The sequence below is a fragment of the Ceratotherium simum genome, chromosome Y (genome assembly GCF_057802395.1).
Source record: "Ceratotherium simum simum isolate JZ-2026a chromosome Y, ASM5780239v1, whole genome shotgun sequence".
Taxonomy (NCBI): domain Eukaryota; kingdom Metazoa; phylum Chordata; class Mammalia; order Perissodactyla; family Rhinocerotidae; genus Ceratotherium; species Ceratotherium simum.
Window position 1 is genome coordinate 9,825,762 of NC_141941.1, and position 21,859 is coordinate 9,847,620.

General features: G+C 37.8%; 1 protein-coding gene across 1 annotated transcript in view; it reads right to left on the reverse strand.

Moving 5' to 3' along the window:
- Window positions 1-15,386: 15,386 nt before the first annotated feature.
- The window catches only part of LOC101408148 (amelogenin X-linked), a 124,201-nt gene continuing 117,728 nt past the window's right edge, over window positions 15,387-21,859 (reverse strand). Inside the window, exon 6 of the mRNA XM_087427834.1 lies at window positions 15,387-15,764. Coding sequence (XP_087283960.1) covers window positions 15,387-15,764 — 378 coding nt within the window. The remainder of the gene's footprint in view (window positions 15,765-21,859) is intronic.

Sequence of the window (21,859 nt, forward strand, 5' to 3'; positions counted from 1 at the left end):
AGAAAGAGAGGAAGATTATTTCCTGGCTCTGCTCCCAGACCCCTGGGTTCAAATCCAACCTTCACCAATGCCCACCAGCCAGTTGACTTTGGGTAGATTTCCAATGTTTCAGCTTCCTCATCTGTAAAATGGTTATAATAATAGTAGTTAACTCCCAGGGCTATCGGGAGAATTTCAACGGAAAATTTTTGCAGGACCAACATAGGACCCTGCATATAGGAAGTGCCCAATCAGTGATGTGTTGTTTAGCACAAATCATTTGTTATCAGTTCTCTTTGTTCTAGTCTGCAGGACATCATATTTCCTGCTAGGCAGGAAATACATGAAAGTTTGGCAGCAGAGGAATTCACTGGTTTATTTTTTTTTTTTTGACAATTCAATGGTTTTTAGTATATTCACAATATTCACAGAATTTGTAGTCCCCAGCATCAATTTTAGAACATTTTGATCCCCTCAAGAAGAAACCTCATACTTCTTAGCTCTCACCTCCCTCCACAAACACACCCTATTTATCTAGCTATCCCGAAGCAACCACTAATCTAATTTCTAGAGTTTTGCCTATTCTGGATATTTTACATAAATTGAATCATACAATATTTGGTCATTTGTGTCTGGCTTCTTTCATGGAGTTTAATGTTTTCAAGTTTCAATCCCTGTTGTGGCATTCCTTTTTAAGGCTGAATAATATTCCATTTTACACATGACATATTTTTTATCAATTCATCCATTAATGGGCATTTGGGTTGTTTCTACCTTTTCACTGTTGGTAATAATGCTGTAATGAAATTTCATGTACAATTTTTCTGTGGACCTATGTTTTCATGTATATCAGATATGTACCTAGGAGTGGAATTATTGATTTGTATTCTATATGAGGAAATGTCAGACCATTTTCCAAAGTCTCTGTGCCATTTTACACTCCCACCAGCAATGTAAGAAGTTTCCATTTTCTACACATTCATTAACAATTATTATTTACATTTTTCATTACAGACATGCTAATAGGTATGAAGTGTGATCTCATTGTGGTTTTGACTTGCATTTACCTAGTGGCTAAAGATGTTAAACATCTTTTCGTATGCTTATCAGCCATTTGTCTATCTTCTTTGGGAAAATGTCTATTCAGATTTTTTGCCCATTTTGTTTTTCAGGGAAAGATTCACCCTGAGCTAACATCTGTTGCCACCTTACTCTTTTTTTCTCCCCAAAGCCCCAGTGCATGGTTGTATATCCCAGTTGTAAGTCTTTCTAATTCTTCTGTGTATACGGCAACCACTTCATAGCAACTGCCAGATGAGTGGTTTGGTTCTACTACCAGGAAATGAACCCAGGCTGCTGAAGCAGTGAGAATGCCAAACTTTAACCTCTAGGTCATCAGGGCTGGCTCTTTTGCCAATTTTTTAATTACCTTCTTTTCAACTATTGAGCTGCAACATTGATTATTTTTATTGAGCTCTTATTTTCTTGTAATTCAGTGCTGCTCACACATCTGTCCACCTAGATTCTTTGTGTCCCTGGTTAAAATGCAGATTCTGCTTTACTAGGTCCCATGTGGTGCCTGAGGGTTCTGCATTTCCCAGTAGTTGCCTAACAGTGCTGCTGATCCACGGACCGTACTCAAGTAGCAAATATACTCTGTTAAATTCTTAATGATTGCCGTATTATTTATTACTCTGAACAACCACATTAATAGAGAAACATTAAACCTACATTTTATTTATCCTTTTGTCTCTATAGTTCCCAACAGGGAAGAAGGGAAATGTAAAATGTAGGTAATTTTTTTTTAACCATTTTTAAAGAGACCTAACAACATTTTATTAATGTCCAAAACTGAAGATCTACTTACATAGTTTAGCTTTCTTCTCAAATAATTGTATTAAAATTTGAAGAACATAGAAAAAGTATTTGGTGATACCAGTTGAGTTTATTTTTGAATCTTTAGAAGTTTTGACTACAGACATAGCTGTAACTTTGGACTTTTTAGTACCTATTTATTAATTTTGCCTTATTTTAAGGTACAGTTTACTTTCAACAAAAGAGCATCCCTCTTCTGTCAAAGTTATTTTTGATGATGATAATTCAGGAGGTACCTGTATTGAAGTAGAACAGGGAGAAAGGAAAGGGACACACTAAGCCAGGAGACTCATAGCATCAATAGCAAACACATGTCTCATAGATGGATATGGCTATAGTCCTGGCAACATTCCAATAAAGCAAAATTATATGATTTCCAGGGGGTTAATTTCCTCCACAGTGTGAAAGAGCTATAGGAAACACAAGTCTGGAGAAGAAGTTGGAAATAAAAAGTGCAATTTCATGGGATAATTTTGAACAAGAAATTTATTCAATAGAGTTGCTATTTTTGGTAGCTGTCACCCTTATAGATTCTTCATTTATTTCACTTCTTATGGGATATTTTTGGCATTTAATGTCATAACAGTAGTTAAGGCTAGTTGCAGTGGCTGGTGGTGTAATTTGGATGTGCTTTCTAATTTGCTGTTGAGATATTAAAATGCAAAATATGAGACCAAAAATGATTACTCTGGGGATGCATATACATGATTAGAGCTCAAAATGGGCCTGCCAATATCTCCTCTGCCCCACCTTAGGGGAGACTTTTGTCTCTTGACAGTTTTAATGAGACTTTCACAAGTGCTGAGTCTCAGCACTTTTTTAAGGTAAAATATTTGCCCTTAATCATCTTCGGAATTTGAGATTTCTCTCTGAAAATACTTGCAAGCTGTAGAGAATCACCATAAGTTTAGAGATACTTTGTAGGTAGCTGGAAGCCATGGGAATTTTCTGGATTGTAGGTTTGGGGAAGTCAGGCAGGCCAAAGATTTCTGCCCCCAGATAAATGACCCTTAGGGAATTTGTCATATTCAAAAGTGAGAACGAATATGCAAATGAATTTATTTACAGTTACTTATCTTATTTCTGGGACCTTTTAATAATTAACATTTATTGTGAACACATTGATAAAATTGGAAATTATTTACTCTAGAGTAATGATTTTTTAAATATAGCTTAAATAATAAAGTTTTAATTTATAATGTTATACTACAGTAATGCTATAGTATTACTCTGTAAATAATACTATGAGGCTAAGGATTTGTAACCTTCTCTTTATATCTTAATTCAGAAGGCAACTAAGATGCTTCATAATCTGTCTTTGAAATTGTTTACTTTTTTCAAGTGGGCCCATGACTGTGAAATTGCCCTATCCTCCTTCCTTTCCTTCCCCTTCCTACCTCTCCTTCCCTTCTTTTTTAGTTCCTTTGAAATTTAGTGAGTACACTCATACCTGCTGGAGAGCACAGCAGGCATTAGGATATAGGGTTCCATTGAGAAGGTGACCATGATATGGTCCTTCAGATCATCATAGCCTGGAGACCATAAAGGAGGACATGCAGGCATGGCCTGAAGGGAGATGAATTCTATTTTGACTATGTTGAGTTTTAAGTGCTGGCACGCCCTTCAAATCAAGGTGCCTCGTAGTTAGCTGTAAAACAAAGAAGAGTGACTGAGAGCTAGAGATAAAGATTTGGGTTCCCTTGATCAGTGGGCTGAATCTATCAAAATAAACTGTGACAAGAATAACAAACAAATTTTAAAGATAAATGGAGAATCACCACTTGTATAAATCCTATAGAGAGGGGATACAACTTAAAAATATGTATATATGTGTTTTAACTAAGAATAAGTTGGAAATAGAAGCTAACTTGCTAAGACAGTTTCCAAAAAAGTAAAAGTTTTCTTGTATTGCATTAAAAAAGTATAAGATCTACAATTAAAGATGTGATAGTCCTGCTATATTTTAGGCTGGTCAAGACTACAACTAGAATAATGCATTTAGTTCTTAGCTCATCAGCCATACAAAAAGAGCTGGCAGGACAGATTTGGGTTGTAGTTTGCAAACCTATGCTCCATAGACCTCTGTTCCACCTAGCAGCCACTTATTGTATTAAGGGCTACTCCCAGGAGTGTGATTTTGGCTAAGATTGTTAGGACAATATTAATGCTTATGTCAAAGATTATGAAGACTAAATGTGGGAGCACGTGTCAAGCCCTCGATACAGTGCTTGACACATAAGAGACAGAGATACTAAGTGGAAGCCACTGTCAGTGTTCTTCTTTGGTCATGTGACCTTGGGTAATCCCTCCATCATTCTGGTCCTCTGCTCCTCTGAAAAGGGATATGGTCAGATAAGCTGATTCCAGAAGTTGTTTCTTGCTGATGGCAAATGCCTGAGAACAACACCTGAAGCTCTCTTCCTGGTGATTTCTCTCTGGTCATGGGAGAACACTGCCATAACAGGGCAACCCAGAAGTGTCACAGGTTTAAGACCATCAGAGATGCCCTCAAATGGTGATGGATGAGCAATTGGTATGCAATCACTCTGTCTTGTAGGGTCTTCCTGCAGGACTGAGCCCAGTTGCCCTTGGTGATCGCTACCTTGTTAACTCACATTTTATTGACTTCCTTCCATTTCTTATCTCACTTCTTCACTCCCGTGCCAGTGTTTTCTGCTGTCACTTTCTATGGTGGGCAGAATAATGGTCCCTGAGAGATGTCCATGTCCTACTCCCAGAATCTGTGAATATTGTACTTTACATGGCAAAAGGGACTTTGCATGTGTGGATTAAATTAAGGATCTTAAACTAGGGATTAGCCTGGATTATCCATGTGGGTCCCATATAATCACTAGGCTCATTATACGGGAAAGAGGGAGACAGGGAAGTCAGGTGCAGAAAACGAGAGATGATGATGGAAACAAAGCCACAGAGATATTTGAACATGCTATGCTGCTGCCTTTGAAAGTGGAGAAAGAGACCACAAACCAAGAAATTCAGGTGCTTTCTAGGACTTGGAAAAGGCAATAAAATGGATTCTCCCCTAGAGCTCCCCTAGAGCCCCTAATGTAATGCAGATCTGCCAACACCTTGATTTCAGCCCAGTGAGACCCATTTTGGACTGCTGATATCTAGAACTGTGAAATAATAAATTTGTATTGCATTAAACTGTGAGATTTGTGGTGATTTGTCACAGAAGCAACAGGAAATTAATACCTCTCCTAAATATACCATTTGCCAATGAATCTTCGCTTCAGCATCTGTTCCTGGGGGAACCCAAATTAAGACACTTCCCAATCTGACATTGTATCCTATTTCTATCTCACTTAAAATATCAATGCTTTTCAATTGTTCAAAAAATAGTTATTGTATACTTCTATATGCTTGATATTGCTCTAAGACTAGTCACAAAGATGAAATGAACTCAGCTCTTCTCTGTATGGAGCTTACAATCTAACAGTGGAAATAAGCCACAAATAACTGTAACCATAACCTCTAAAGTTAGTCAGCTAATGGAGGCCTGCACACACTAACAATCCAAGTCTTTCTCTATTTTATATTGTTGGCTATATTATATTTCTCCAACCTTTTAGGCTCAAATTCAAGAATCCCTGTTTCTTTCAATTCTGCCTGCAGAATTGAAATTTTCTCACTACCACCCCTTTCTCTTGAAATCTCTTGCTCTAAATGAAGTCAACAGCATCCACTTCTACTAAATTTTAATTCTAAAGGTTCTGTGTCTGCCTTCGAGTCATCACTAGTGAAAATTTTAGTAAATGTTTCACTGCTGCATAAAACGTCACCCATCTTTCCAGCTGCTAATATCTATTTCCTCTCTGCCTGTTACCTGATGATTAAACTTATTCTACATATACTAGATGTTGGTTACAGCAGCACCTCAAAATGAAGTTCAAATTATGCTAGGGTAGGCTAATTGCCACAACAAAAAGCTAATTGCTGGAAAAAAAATCTGAACATTTCTGCGGCTTAATAAAAATTTACTTTCTGTTGGCTTTGGGATTGAACAAGGTGTTTGAAGGGCAGACTTCCATGCAGACATTCAAGGACTCAGGCTTCTTCCATCTTGTCACACCATCATGTTTAATCTCTTTGCTCCACGGAATGACATGAGAGAAAAGGAGATCTCGTAAGCCTGATCTGGAGATGGCGTGCATCACTGATGCCTGAATTCCATTGACCATAACTTGATCATATGACTCTATCCTAGATGTAAGTTGGAAGGCAGGTATGTGGACCCTTGGCTTAGCACAAATCCTTAGTAATGAGCTTACTATCTCTGCCTTGTTATGCTTACCTCAAAATGTTGCTGTATCGATTAAAAATGCAACAAAGATATAAGTTCTTTTTAGAGAAAAAAGTGTCGTATAAAAGAGAAAGATTTTTATCCTCAAAAAGCTGTTACCTGTTGTGATTGGGTACTCCTGAAGACAGTTAAGCACCTAAAAAGTTAATGGGGTTTAGTAGTTTTGGCCATAATCATCACGTCTCAACATTGTTCTTAGGAGAAAATGCCTACCCAATTCCAAACCACTGGTCTAAAATCAGCTCTTGGAACTTCTTTCGTTAGTTAGTAGCTTTGTCTATAAGCTTTATAGAGTGCATGCTTATTTTGATTTAACTTTTGCTTTATAATACTTTAATTCAAACTTATATTTAGTTTGTGGTCTTATGCTAATTTCATATCCTGTCTGTGTTAAAGAGAGGGTGCAACTGACTCTTTATCTTGACTTTCAGAGTTATTATTGATACTTATTGACTGCCTACTCTAAGTCAGGTACACTAAAAGCATGTTAAGTATACTCTTTTTATTCCTCCAGGTAACTCTACAACGTATGTATTATTACCTCTGTTTGATTATTGAGAACACAAACTGAAAGAGGGTAACTATGTTAGGTTTCTATTGCTGTGTAACAAACTATCATAAACTTAGTGGCTGTGTTTTGTACTGGAGGATCTTGGTGTAGAATTGCATTTCATGGACAAATCTCTGTGAATTACCTTAACATTTCTTTAAATATATTGAATTTCCATGTTTGGAACATGCAGTCTCAGTTTGAGTTCCCCTCAAGTGGACCCTGTATAGCTTACTGATAGTTCAGGATATGTCCTATCTCTAGAAATTTTGTAAAGCTGTTTTATGAGTCTGGGGCACTCATAAAAGAGGATGTTAGTGCTCCAGAATTATAGAAGCTAAGAAAAACATTTCAAACCTGGGACAGGCTAATAGAAACAGGGGAGAAATATAACAAAGAGGGGCATAATGGCCCTCAAAATGAAAATTCTGTAATAGTTACTGAGGTAAAATAGGAAGACATTGGGACTTACAATTCAAGCCAAGTTACCAGGAAAATCAAACAACTCTATACTCTGTACCTACATCATTACTATTCTATCCTTCCTGACTATTCATAGTATAGTCATACTCTAAGACTTCCTTACCTTCTGGTAAAATATTTAGTGTACTTTAATTAGCTGTCTGAGTGTCTGTTCTATTTTTGTATGCCAAAGTCAGAGTCTTGGATAGTCTGCTCCCCCAGAGACAGGTCTTGGAAAAAGTCCCCAGGAGGTAATGGAAATTGGCCAGAGTTTCATCCTTAGTTGCTTTCTCTGTCAAACCAGTCCTACAGGGCATAGCACATTGCCAGGAGAGATAGAGCCACTGTTGGGGCTGTTTTCAGGGGCATATTCTACTTGTCATCTGAGTCACAACATTTGCTTCCAAAAGCTGTGCTTTTGTCCTGAGTACAAGACTGGAAGGCTGAAACATCTGTGAAATTGACAAAATGCTTTTTAAATATGCTAGTGCATTTTACAAATCATAAAGTGTGATTTATTCTTCATAGAATGCTAGTACTCTGTTTTCTTTTCATCATAATGTAAAATAATATTTGTATATTCATGATTTTTGTGAAAGAGTTTTATTCTGTTTAGATTAATAGTAAATATCAAGCAATGATGTATTTTTTTCTTAAGAACACATTATAAAACCAGAACTCTGTAAAATAAATTATTCTTTTGAATAAACCAAATAAAAGTTACTCTACGTAAGCACCTAGGGACTCAATTTAATCTAAATAAATTTTAATTTCAAATATTCTTAATACTTTTATAATTAATACTTATAATGTATTTCTTATAGAAAATTTATATTGGAATTATAATTAATATTATTTTGAAGATTTTTAAAATTTCTGGTTGGAAAATACTTCACAGAGATATATCTAATATTGAAATATTTTTTCTTTGATAATGATTAGTAAGCAAACAGAAAGGCCTAATAACTTAATAATGAAAATATTAAGTTTTAAGATTATTTTGCAAACCAGATACAGTCAATTAATTGGAAGATGTATTCTTTCACTTGTATATATATGATATATATACATAATAGAAATGTCTTTAGTTAGACTGAATACTGGTTTATTTTCTCTTCCAGTCATCTATCATTTTATTTTATTTTCTTTGAATAAAGGAAAAATTTTGTTGATAATGATAAGATAACATGTCAACAAGGTGTCTTATAAGAGAGTAGGTTTGGGGGCTATGTCTGACTTTTTAAGATCTTTAACATACATTGTTTTAGACCTCTAGAAGAACACAAAAATGACAAGTCAAAACTAAGAATTCTAGAGACATGTTATGGAAAATCAATTCTGCAAGAAATCATTCTAAGCTAATCAATAATAACATAAAAGGGTATTATGTTTCAGTTGTAGGAGAAACCATCAATACCTGTATTGGTTTCTGAATTTAACTTTACCTTGATTTAAAGTGTAAATACAAATGTCAGTTTTTGCCAATTCCTTCTAGACTTAAGTTGTGACATGAAATTAGGAACTGGTAGCTCTGATCAAGTTCCTAATTATTACAAATGTTGAATATATGCAAAGTATGTTTCCAATCTTTGTATAAACACATTATTGTTCCAGCTCAGGGGTATGTCTTTCTGATTAATCACTGGGTGTGTACTTATATTTGCATATATGTGTTACCACACAAAGGGCATGATCTGCTTACCACAAGACAAAAGCCAATTAATCAAGAAGCAAGACAGGGGTAGAGAAAGGACTTTTCTTAAGTAAAGCACTAGCTAAGTGGAAGACAGTGGACCAGTGTCCTAAAGAACTGTCTTAATGGGAATACTCTGTCTTAAGAATCTTGAAACAGTTACATAGGGTAGTTAGCTATAGATGTGGGGGTCAGGAATGTTGACTATCTGGGACTGTAGACTGAAGGATGCCACATAAAACATTTCAGCTGTCATTGATGATGGATGCCAGTACAAAATCTCTCTCCAGGGGTCCTTGGAGGAGAGAGTCAGAAATGTTGCTCATCTGATGCTATAGACTGGGGGTTGCTACATTTCCAAGGAACTCAAAAGAACAAAGTTACTATCTTACCACAGCTGGGAATTATAAAGTTACGCAGTGATCATAAGTCATATTGCATGCAGTTTTCTTTATGTTTCAGTTATTTATTGTCTAGCCTACATGCAAGCCAGAGTATGTCCAGCTGGGTTAATCACTTGAGGTTATTCATAGTTACAATACGCTTCCTTTTCTGCAAAATGGCTTCCCTAAGTCAGGCTTGTGTGGAGCTGGCATCACCTCCCCACTGTCAGTTTTCCACCCACAATCTTATGGGATCAGGAGCATTGTCTCAAATCTGGTTACTTCCTGCTGTATTGCGGCATTATCATGGTTTTATGGAATGGAGTAACTTGACTTGATCATGAAAGTAACCCTTAATTCTTCTTTTCACTGGAAGTTTAAGTACTGGCAATTGTCTCTTTGTTGCCCTTTTAAATCCTGAGTACCCTTGGTGTATACAACATAAAGTTAGTTTCACAATTATATAAATGCCTAAGATGGATATGAGTATGGTTAAACCCATATTAATGATGTCATCTAGTGTAGAATGGATGCCTGAGGATATCCAAGGAAACAAAATAGAAAACCAATCTGAAAGAGGAGTTCTTATGTTCTATGGTTTGTCCAAACCTTGTAGCCTGTTTCCTAATTTTGATAGTTCTACTTTCTATTTGTGAAGAAGTATTAATATAAGAATGGCAGGAGGAAGTGGCCACTACACAGACCCCCCCTTATTCTGCTAGTATATAATCTAGGGCAATTCTATTATCTAGCACTATTTTAGCTAAGGAATCAAGGGACCTCTGTAAATTTGTGAAAGATTTGGTGGTCTCATTAGCTATAATCATAAGAGTATGTGATAAATTTCACAATACATGCTGATGGGCCACCAGCTTACCTAGGAAAATAATTTAAGGGAACTCATCCATTCGTTGGTTTTGCTTGAGTTACATACAGAGAAAGGAGTAATAAATGTCCTAATAGATTGGTACCTCCTATACATCAGCTACTAAGGCAATTGTAGGCTCAGGACTTTAGATTGGCTCCACAGAAAAAGATATATCCTAAGGGGGCATATAGAATACCAGTCATATTGTTAAAATTCAGGACCTCATTTTTAGGTATTTTATATAGTATCTGGTCAACAAAGGGTCAGTGTGAGGCGGTGTCCAAGAGGAAAGATTCAATCTGCAAATTGACAGAGGAGAAGGGAATCCTTAAAAGTACACTTTATATTTTTGATTACAATCTCAACATAATTGAGTGGATCTATGCTTTGAAGACATTTTTGTACATCTTTGATTGATCAGAGGGTGAGACAGGAAGTGAGGGGTGAATGCTATCAATTAAACAGGTAAGTTCAGTTTGTCCATCATCATCTGTCAGATTCTGAGGGTTATATGACCACTCATCTTTACATCTTTTCCAAGAATGCATTATAGGCTGTTTTGTGGGTGATGTGATAAAGAAACAGGGGACAGGAGATACCCTGTCAACTAATCTGATCTTATAGGTTACATCTGGAGAATCTGTCACATGTTATAGTAAAATCAGGGTTATCTGAAAAATTGACTGCTGGCATCACCATAGGGTCACCATGATCACGTACTGAGTAGGGCTTTGGGTGACAAATCCAGCAGTCAGTTGCCTTGGTGGAAGAAGCTACAGCTTGGGAAATTCATACTAAGGAGCTATCTTCCCAGCCCATGGTGACGGGTAGAAAGACCAGTATGTATAGATTAAGCAGATTTGTGAAATACTTGTTTTAAATCCTTTACAGGCTTGCACAACCACATAGAGGTTTTGGGCAGCTCTGGTTCTTTGACTTGTGAGGCATGCTTTATTTGGGTGTGATGGATCAATGGCTTGACTCCCGTGAGTTTGATGGACAAGTGGGTGGTCAGTAGCACATCAAAGTGACCTCTCCATTTGGTGGTCAATTGATTTTCCAGTCCTTGTTCTCTCCAAGTTGTTTTTTTTTAATTTTTTAAATTTTTTGTTTATTGCAGTAACATTGGTTGATAACATTGTATAAATTTCAGGTGTACATCATTATTTAAAAGGACTTGGTCACCAGGATGGAAAGGGTGCAAGGGCATATCAGGAGGGTAGGCTGACCTGCTGGAAGCAAATTCATGAATAGAAGTTAGTATAGAACTTAAGGATTTAACATAAATTGTAATTGTGATACCTCTTACAGTGTCAAGAGATGTTCCTGTGAAAGACGAAGCCTGAAATAGTCTGCCATATAAATTTCAAAAGGGCTTACGTAAGCCTACTTCAGGGAGCAACCCTAATCTGTAACAGGGCAAGGAGTAAAGACTTATCCCAGGTTAACTGTGTTTCTTGACATATATTTGCAACGTTCTTTCTTAAGGTATGGTCCATTTTCTCTATGTTTCTTGTTAATTGGGGTCTCCATGTAAAATGTAGCTTCCATTCGAGGTGAAGCACCTTAGAAACCTGTTATGTTATTTGAGAAATAAAGGCAGGTCCATTGTCACTTTGTATATTGTTAGGCAGGCCAAATCTAGGGATGATTTCTTTTGATAAAATCTGGAGTACTTCTGATGCTCTTTCAATTCAGATAGGAAAGTCCTCTAGTCACCCACAGAAGGTGTCCACAAACACCAGTAGTACCAGAAGTTTCCACTTATTTGCAGCACTTGTGTAAAATTGATTTGCCAATCTTCAGTAGGCGAGTTGCCTTTATGTTGGGTTCCCATGTTTGGTGGTCCTGGAGTTGTCTCAGCATTGTTTTATGCACAAGTCATGTGATTTTTAGTCACTTGTACAATTTTCTGCCAATTAGGTCCCATGATGCACTTCTGGATCCAGTGTAAGGTAGCATCTCTCTCATAATGTGTACTGTCATGTACATGTTTTAAAGTTGGATACAGAAGGGCCTCTGGAATTAAAATTATTCCACGGGCATTACTTTTCCAACCTGTAGAATGTTAAGAGATGAAACCCCATTCTTTTGCCTGACTCATGTCCTTTTCTGAGTACATTTGCTGATAACACAATAAATCTACCTGGGGGAGCCAGGAGCCCGTCATAGCTGGGGATCCTGTTTTTGCTGCCCTTTTAGCTGTTTGGTCAGCCAGTCAATTTCTCTTCAGTATGGAGGTTTCACCCTTTTGTGGCTGGGGCAATGTATTACAGCCACCTGAAAAGATTCATAAATTGTCTCTAATAATTGTAATATCTCTGGAGCATGTTTAATTTCTTTTTTTGTCAGCAGCTAGAAATCTTTCCAGATTTCTCCATGGGAATGCATATTTGGAATCCATATAGATATTTACCCTTTTTCCTCATAGTAAAAGTAAGGCTTTAATGAGAGTGATGATTTCAGTCTTCTAGGCTAAAGTCCCTGGGGATAATTCGTTGGCTTCTAGGGCTTTCTGTAAGGTTACAAATGCATACCCCGCAAGCCTCTTACCTTGGCCCATGAAGCTGCTACCATCAGTGAAAAGTTCCAGTTTGAATTCTTCTAAGGGCTGGTCCTGCAGGTATGACTGGCTAGAATAAAGCACTTCCATAATCTGTAAGCAATCATACTCCAAAGCTTGTGAGGTTCCTCGGAAAGCAAGGTGGCTGGGTTTAGATTTTAAGTGGCTTTTAACCTCACATTTTGATTGTCCAGAAGGATGCTTGGTATTCACCCAAGGTGAGTGAGTATCCATCTTTTTGCTACAGTAATGTGAGGACATGGTGGTGTATGTATACCATGGTGGATTGACCTAGAGTAAACTTTTCAGCCATTTGAAGAATGGCATATGTGGCTGCTACTGCCCAGAGGCAAGGGGGCTATCCATTCACCAATTGATCCAATTGTTTAGAGAAATAGGTCACCAGCCTAGAGGCTATTCACAATTTTTGAGTTAATAATCCTACACTTATGCCTTGTCTCTCATACACATAGATACTAAAGGGCTTGTCCAGGTGTGGCAGTCCTAAGACCACGGCTGGGGTCAGCTTGGCCTTAAAAGTGTTAAATACTAGCTGGCGTGCTTTTATACAATCCAAAGGTTCAGAATCTAAACCTTTCAGAGCCCTACCCAGGGGTTTTACTATGAGTGCATAATTAGGAATAGAAATTCAACAGAAGCCTGCCATTGCTAAAAAGTTTCAAAATTTAGATGAGTTTTTGGAGGACTCAAGCAGGCTACTACCTTCTTCTGATCTGACAACTCTCTTTCTCCCTTGGATATAGTAAATACCAAGCATATGAACTTCTGTTTACAAATCTGGACTCTCTTTTGAGAGACCTTATGTCTGCATTCTGTTAAGCAGTTCAAAGTTTTAATTGTGTTGGCCAGATATTTTTCATAAGTGGGGCTTGCTATTAGTCATCCACATATTATAACAACTGACCTTCCTATAGTCTGAGATGATAAATCTATGGCCAATGCTTCCCCACATAAAGTGGGAGAGTTCTTAAACTCCTGGGGAAGGACAGTACAACAATATTGTTGAGTCATCTGTGTGTCTGGATCATGCCATTCAAAAGCAAACAGCTGTTGGGCCTCCTTTGCTCATGGCATGCAAAAAACCAAATCCTTTAAGTCCAACACTGAAAACCAACCATATTCTCCTGGTATATTTGTTAATATGTTATAAGCACTGGGCACCACAGAGTGCAAATCTTGAACCACCTAATTTATGGAACACAGACCTTGAATAAAGCAATATTCATTAGAACTTGGCTTTGTAACTGGAAGACTGGTGGTGTTATATGGAGACTAACAGGGTCTGATTAATCCTGCCTCCAAAAATCTTTTGAAAGTAGTCTATATGTCCTTTTGAATGTACTGTTTTAGCAGATATTATTTCAGATTGGGCTTTCTTTTGTTGTCTTTTAAGGGTATCTAAACTGGCTGGACATTCCTTTCTGTCCTCAGGGTCTTCTTTGCCAATGTTATCGAGACTTAATTTCTCAAATATTTCAAGTAATAATAGTTCCAGTTCAGACACCAAAATTTTCAGCAAGGCCATCTGCAAACTTAGAGACTGCTCTGGAATAACTCATATCAAGTTGTCCTGAAGCAAAGGTTACTTGCACATTCAATTTACAAAGAAGGTCTAGACACAGAAGTGAGATGGGCCATTCTGGCATGTACAGAAAAGAATGTTTCAGGGTTAAATCCCCCACCTGGCACTCTAAGCATTGTAAGAAGGAATGATCTCTGATATCACTAGATACTCCAGGGAATCGGGTTGATATTGATGTTTTCTGTGCAGATTTAGTGTTCAAGACTGAATAGGTGGTGCCAGCATCAACTAAGAAGTCAATCAGCTCATTCTCCACTGTCAGTTGCATCTGGGGCTTCTTTGGGGAAATCTGAAAGCAGTGTTTTACGTCCAGAGGAGCACCTGGGCCTCTTCAATCCTCATCAGAATAGCCCCTGCCTTGAGAATCTGGGCAGCTTCTTTTCTCATATCATTAGTATTTCCTTTATTTTCTCAGGGCATTCCATTTACTAATATCCTTCCTCTCTGCAATAAGCATATTGTTTTTTTCCAGGGGATGCTTACCTCTCTTTGATTGACCTGGTTTTCCTTTTGCATAGTTTGAATTTCACCCACTCAAAGTGGCAGCCAGGAAAGCAGCATTCCTTTTGGCATCTTCTTGCTTCATCTGATGTTCCATGTTGTATACCTTAAAGGCAATATCTGCAGCCTGGTAGGGACTCATCCTTAATGCTCGATCTAGTTTTGGTAACTTTTTCTTGATATCTGGAGCACTTTGTCCTATAAAGTTAACCGTTCTAAGATTTCCAGGGGCCTCCAAATCTGCATCCATATAGTATCTATAAGCTTGGATAATCCTCTCTAGGAACTCAGAGGGGTCTTCCTCTAGTTTTTGCAGAATTTCCTGAATTTTATTTAGGCTCTTTTTCATAGGAACTCTGGTTCTCAAGCCTGTTAAGATGCATCTCTTCTAACGTTCTAGTCTGACTCTTCCCATGGCATCATTAGGATCCCAGGCTGGTTCAACTATTGGGACAGCTGTGTTAGACGCAAGTGTACTGAAAGAGTCCTCTAGATGGAGCCAGTGAGCTTCTTCTCTGATTTTGTCTGTTATCAATCTCTTTTCATCTCCTGTTAAGAGTACACTCATTAAAATATGAATATCTGTCATGATGGGTGATAGGTGTCAAAGATGGAAGAGAACAATTCTGTCATCCACCGGGTATCTTCTTGATAAGGTGGATTACTATTTTTCCAATTAAATAAATCAGATGTAGAGAAGAGGATATGCATCCACACGAATCCTGCCGGTTGTCCTTGGGCATTAACCCCTACTGGATACTGTCTTAATTGATATTGCTCAGCTCTGGCTGGGGGTCTCTGGCAAAATTGGTTTCCTTGCCTAATGCAGGAGGGTGAAATCCAACCCAAGACTCCTGGGCCCATTTCAGTTCTCCCCTCATAGGAGGCTGGAGCATCTGCCTCAGGTACTGAGTGTGCCTCCAGCAGGGGTGACACTGGGGTGGCAGCTGCAAGGGCTGGTGCCTGTGCAATGGGGGTGTTAAGGGTTTGTAACACTGTTACATCATCATCATCTTCTCTAATGTTGTGTATAACAACTATCCCCAAGGAGGAAGAGGAAGTTTACATGACTTCACTCTAGAATTCTCCCTGGTGGGAAGCATTTTCCTGAAAGTAACAATTTTCCTTTTCAAACTCAAGCTAAAGCTCTTTGCCCTAGAAGAGCAACTAGAATTGATGTCTTCATAACTCTTTGCAGCCCAGTTCAAGTTAAAAGCAAGAGAAAAGAAAACAAGCAATTTAAGCCTATTCTTTTGGAAAGAAGTGTTATTTGATTTTTATTTGCATCCTGAATGTTCCTCAGAAAAGAACATGCCATTTGGCAATGTCCAAAGTCTTGATAACAATCCTTCAACATAATTTTCTGTTCCCATTGCCTCACAGTACAAGGGCTCTCATAAATTTTCCAGTCAATGACGAAATCCAGATGTTGTGGATAAACCACAGGCTTTGGGGGGAAATATGCAAATACAAATAATAAATAATGCCTTAAAGTCATGCTGTGTTCCCCTCTAAAGTGTTCTGATGGTCAGGCTTCATCAGTCCCCTGGCAAATTTCTTGGATTTTAATTTTGATGCAAATAATGTGGAGAATACAGACTTGGAAATGGTAGCTCCATCCCAATAATTCCTGCTGATGGTCTCATTCCAGCTTGCCTTAACTTGGTAATTTGAGTGTGCATTGTGATGAGTTAACAAACTATTTCTGTCTAGAGTGATTTAGAGAGTCTGCCCCTAGTCTGGGTCATTTCTCACCCATGCAAATCACTGGAAGCTATATTAGCCTTAAGTATAACTTGTGAGCTTAGATTTGCTCAAAAGCAAGTCTGGGTTTGATTAGCAAGTTGGAGGTTATAAACCTCCCTTATTGTGATTTGATTTCAAATTCCCAGTTTCTATTGTGGCACAGTGGCAGTGATGTCACAAAAGTGGAGTGATGTTATACAAAACAATGGGAGAGATGTCACACATATAAATGGTGTTATGTCACACATGACTATGATAGGGATTTCCCACAAACAATGACACTGATGACATAAAAGCAATGGGAATGATGTCCCATTGACACAATGGGAATGATGTAGCACAAACAATGGGAGTGATGTAACTCACAAAATTGTAGTGATCTCACACCAGTGGGAATGTTATCACAAATAACAATGGGAGTGATGTCACAGAATGGGAATGGTGTCATACATAACAATGGGAGAGGTGTGACACATAACAGTTGGTGTGATGTCACACACAATGTGAGCAGTCTCACACAAACACCAGGACAGTGATGTCACACACTATCAGAATGATGCCACAGAGAATTGGTGTGACATCATACATACCTTGGGAGTGATGTCACACATAACAATAGTTGATTCATATGCTAAATTGGAGTGATGTCATACAAAATTGGTGTGATATCACACACAATGTGAATGATGTCACACCCATGAAATGTGAGTCCTATCACACATAAACATGAGCGTCACACATAACAATGGGAGTGATGTCACACATAAAAATGTGTTATATCACAAAGAACATGTGACTGATATCACGCATAGTATGTCTGTGTCTGCCCATCTCTTGTGTCATAACGAGGAATGCACCATCTGTCCCCAAGGGGAGCCCATTGGGGCTGATTCTGAAAGATGGTCTAATTAAAGTTATGAGCCTATGTTTAAGAAAAAGATTATTTGCTACTGTAATACTACATGGCCACAGTATTCTTTAGAATCCAATGAGCATTGGCCATTTAACAGCCCACTGGATTATTATACTATCTTGTAGTTAGAATGGTTTTGTAAAAAACCTGGGAAATATGATGAACTTCCTTATGTACAAGACTTCATCTTGCTGCATTAAGATAAAGAAAGAATTCCCTCTGTGGGACTCAGAAAGTTATTTATTAAATAATCCCTTAATAATCTCTCATGGTACAGGGAGCAGAGAAGGTACATACTATCCCCCAAGTTACCAGAGGCAGAATGACAGGCCCAGTCAATTCCAAAGCAGTTAATCTGGAGGAAGAGGGAGAAGGTACAAAAGGGACCCCTGTTATACAGGATTTTAGAGCAGAGAAGAAACAAAAGAGTTCTGTTATGCACAATTTGGGGATAGTTTCATACTTTGAGGATAGTTTCATACCTCTGCATATATGCAGAAACCATTAAAATTCAAGAGATTATTGTGGCTATGGGCATAAAACTTGCAGTCTGTTGGTACCATCTATGACCCCTGCAAACTCTTAGAGTTTTACGCCTGTTATAGGCTTGGCATTGCTATCTTTCTCATCATAAGCAATCTAGCATTCATGCTGCATTCTATGCATAGCTGTCGTACAGTGTATGACAGCATAATTTCAAATCTTTTGACCTGCTTCCAGAAAGGACTTTTACATGAGTGATAGGATTTATAAAGGAAACTGTCAACTCAATAACAGGTATTAACTTCTTGGCAGGAGCAAAACATCAAACACATCTCCTTATCCTCTTATTTTTTCTCCCTTTCTATTACCCAAGTTTGGTAATATATTTCCTTTTATCACAGTATTTTTTTTCTAATTAAGGATGACTTGACAGTACCTACCACGGTGATGGATTTTTGGATAAAGTTCCTTGTATTCACAGATTTTTCCTTGATAATTAACACTGGGATGAATCACAATGCTCATATTTGAAAAAAGGCAGTGTCCCTTCTTTTTTTAAAGGACAATTCCTGAAATGATATGGTTCATGTTTTGACTCCTGTAATACCTCTATTCATTTCTTTCATGGAATTTCCTTTTTTTGCATCTTATTTCAAATACTTTTGTATTTCAGTAATGTAACATCTTTTTTTACTATTCAATAGCAGTGCTCTAGGGTAGAAAATGTGATTGCTGTTGTGGAGATAGTAGTAGGAAAAACAACTTACTTTGATGAAGATTTAATGAGCGCTTACTATGTGCCAGATAACATAGGAAGCAATCAACAGGATATACTAGAAGCACTAAAGACTCTGAAATCATTTTTATTTCTGGAGAAGATATTTGGTTCTGAAATTAAATTCCTGAAAATAAGGTCCACCCTAGAATCATACCACAGCTTAATTATCTATAGTTTTTTATCTTAACAGTAATTGATTTCCTGTCCTGGAGGAACTGCTTTGCTTTAGTCCTCAGTCTTTCCTTTAAGGGAGACCCAAAAAGAAACTGTAAGTCTGTGTGTGTGGGGGGGCGGGCAGGAGGCCAGAGTTTTTGAGAAACTCTATTATCTGCAAGGAATGGGTCAGTCACAAGAAGTTGCCCAATTGAGTATTGGCTAGTCAGATAGCAGCCTTGCTGTGGTATGGCACAGGTTGCATTGGAATGTGGCTTGGCCTTTTGAGTATTTCTCACAACTCAGATCACCTTGTGTGCCCTGGGAGCTACATGCAGGTCAGATGTACCTCTAACTATGACCTTCTTGAGCTAGCTCTCCTGTAAAGAAAGGTGTTGGATCTTACCCATTACTGGAAATATGTACTGAACACTGAATATGTAATAATTAATAGCATTTTGAGGAGGAGGTTGATGATGATGATGGTCGTGCTGATGTTAGCGATGTTGGTAAGGATGATGATGGTGAGTGTGGTAATGAGAGTACTATTGGTAATGCTGACCTTAAAAAGGTAGACAGTCAGTTATTTCTCCAGTAAAAATGGGTTTATTTGGAATTAGTGAAGAACTGCAATTTGGAGTCTGCAACCATGGCAAATCACATGCTAGTCCCATGCAACAAGAAGAAGAGAAACTCTTTCCATAGAGGAGAAGAGGAATTTGGTGTATAGTGGCTTTTCTTTGGCTGAGTTGTGACTGTCTCTCATTGGTTGAGCTCTTGCCAGGCAAGAAGAGGAAGTCTTTCTTCTCCCTTTTGGTCTCTGTAATTATCGTAAGGTATGAAAGCTCCTCCTCTGGCCTCTGGACTCAATTTTAAATGATATTTCTGTTTATTAATTGTCAGATTTCTCCCTTTTGATTGAAATCTTTCTCTGAAAGCAATGCTGATGGAGTCAGCCTCTTGCCCCTCAGGGCCAGGAAGGACCTTTCCTAGGCGTCATGTCCCACATTAGAAAGAAAATGCACAGATTGGAAACATATTGAGGTCACATTGAGTAACAAGGAGGTGTAGGAGGAAGAGCTCTCAGGTATTTTTCCTTTCAAAAGTCCATATGTTATCAGAATTATCAACATTGGAGATCATCTGAAGTCTTATGTCATCATCAAATGTTTGACAAATTTCCAACAGGCCTGGTCTGGACATCTTGTGAAGCTGTCTCATCAGGTGCAATCTACTCCAACAGGAAATCTTTACTTTTAAGTTAAACAGATGATGTGCAGACCTGGTCAGAGTTTGGTGCTTTCTTTAGACACATCAAGTAAGTCAAAAGATCTGTTCCCTGGATTTTGCAGTACAAGGTTTAGTTAATAGTGTCTGGTAGAGGCCTTTCCTGTGAGGTTGAAAAGAGTCTTTCTGGCGATGTATTTTCCAAAACACAAACTCTCCAGGTTGCAAGGTGTGTTTTTTTTGTTGTTGTTTGTTGGTTTTTGTTTTGTTTTTTATTTTTGTGAGGGAGATCAGCCCTGAGCTGATCTCCTCTTTTTTGCTGAGGAAAATTGGCCCTGAGCTAACTTCTGTGCCCATCTTCCTCTACTTTATATGGGACACCCTATAAAGCATGGCATGACAAACTGTGCATTGGTTTGCACCTGGGATCCAAAGCGGAGCCTGTGCATTTAACCTCTTGCGCTACCAGGCCAGCCCCAATGTATGGTGTTTAAGGTATTTGTCTCACTGCAGAACACTGTAAAAAAATTGTTCTACCAAAACATGGGTATTTTTAATAGAAAGAATTAAGTGTTCCTTACCACAATATTGGAATCTCCTTTTATGACCCACAATCTCCTTTTATGAGCTGTGGGTCAAAAGAGGCAGAAGCAAAGTCCATTGGACGTTCTGTGACCGTCTCAAAGGGTAAGAGTTTATGAGTTCCCAAAAGGGTAGATCTGAGATTTTAGAAAGACCAGTGGCCTAAAGTGCTTAAATTTGTAACAATTTCTTTTCCAACGTCCTGGATCTTTGCATTTATACCAGAAATTTAGAGAATTTTTATTTGTTTAGGGGCCTTCATTTGGTGGAGTTGAAGATGAATAATTGTAGTAATCTTTTTTTTAATTTATTTTTTGTGGCTACATTGGTTTACAATATTATGTAAATTTCAGGTGTACACCATTATATTCAGCTTCTACCTAGAATATATTGTGTTCACCACAAAAGTCTAGTTTTTATCGGTCACCATAAATATGTGCCTATTTACTCCTTTAGACCTCCCATACCCACTTTCCCTTTGGTAACCACCAATCTGTTCTCCATATCTGTTTGTTTATCTTCCACATATGAATAAAGTCATATAGTAATCGTCTTTCTCCATTTGATTCATTTTGCTTAGCGTAATACACTCAGGCTCCATCTATGATGTTATAAATAGCACAACTTCATCTTTTTATGGGTGAGTAGTAGTCCATTGAATATTACTTTAACCTTCACACATCTTCTTTATATATACCACATCTTCTTTAACCTTCATCCATTGATGGTCACTTAGGTTGCTTTCACATCTTGGCTATTGTGAATATTGCTGAAATGAACATATGAGTGCACGTATCTTTTTGAATTATTGATTTCATGTTCTTTGGATTAATACCCAGAAGTGAAATAGCTGGATCATATGGTATTTCTATTTTTAACTTTTTGAGAAATCTCCATACTGTTTTCCCTAGTGGCTGCACCAGTTTGCATTCCCACCAACAGTGTATGCGAGTTTCCTTTTTTCCTCATCTATTCCAACACTTATTATTTCTTGTCTTTCTAAGAATAGCCACTCTGATGGGTGTAAGATGATATCTCATTGTGGTTTTGATTTGCATATCCCTAATAATTAGTAATGTTGAACATCATTTCGTGTGCCTTTTACCCATTTGTTTGTCTTTTTTTTCAGTTTAAATAGATTTATTTTTATTTAAATTGCTATATACATAACAATAA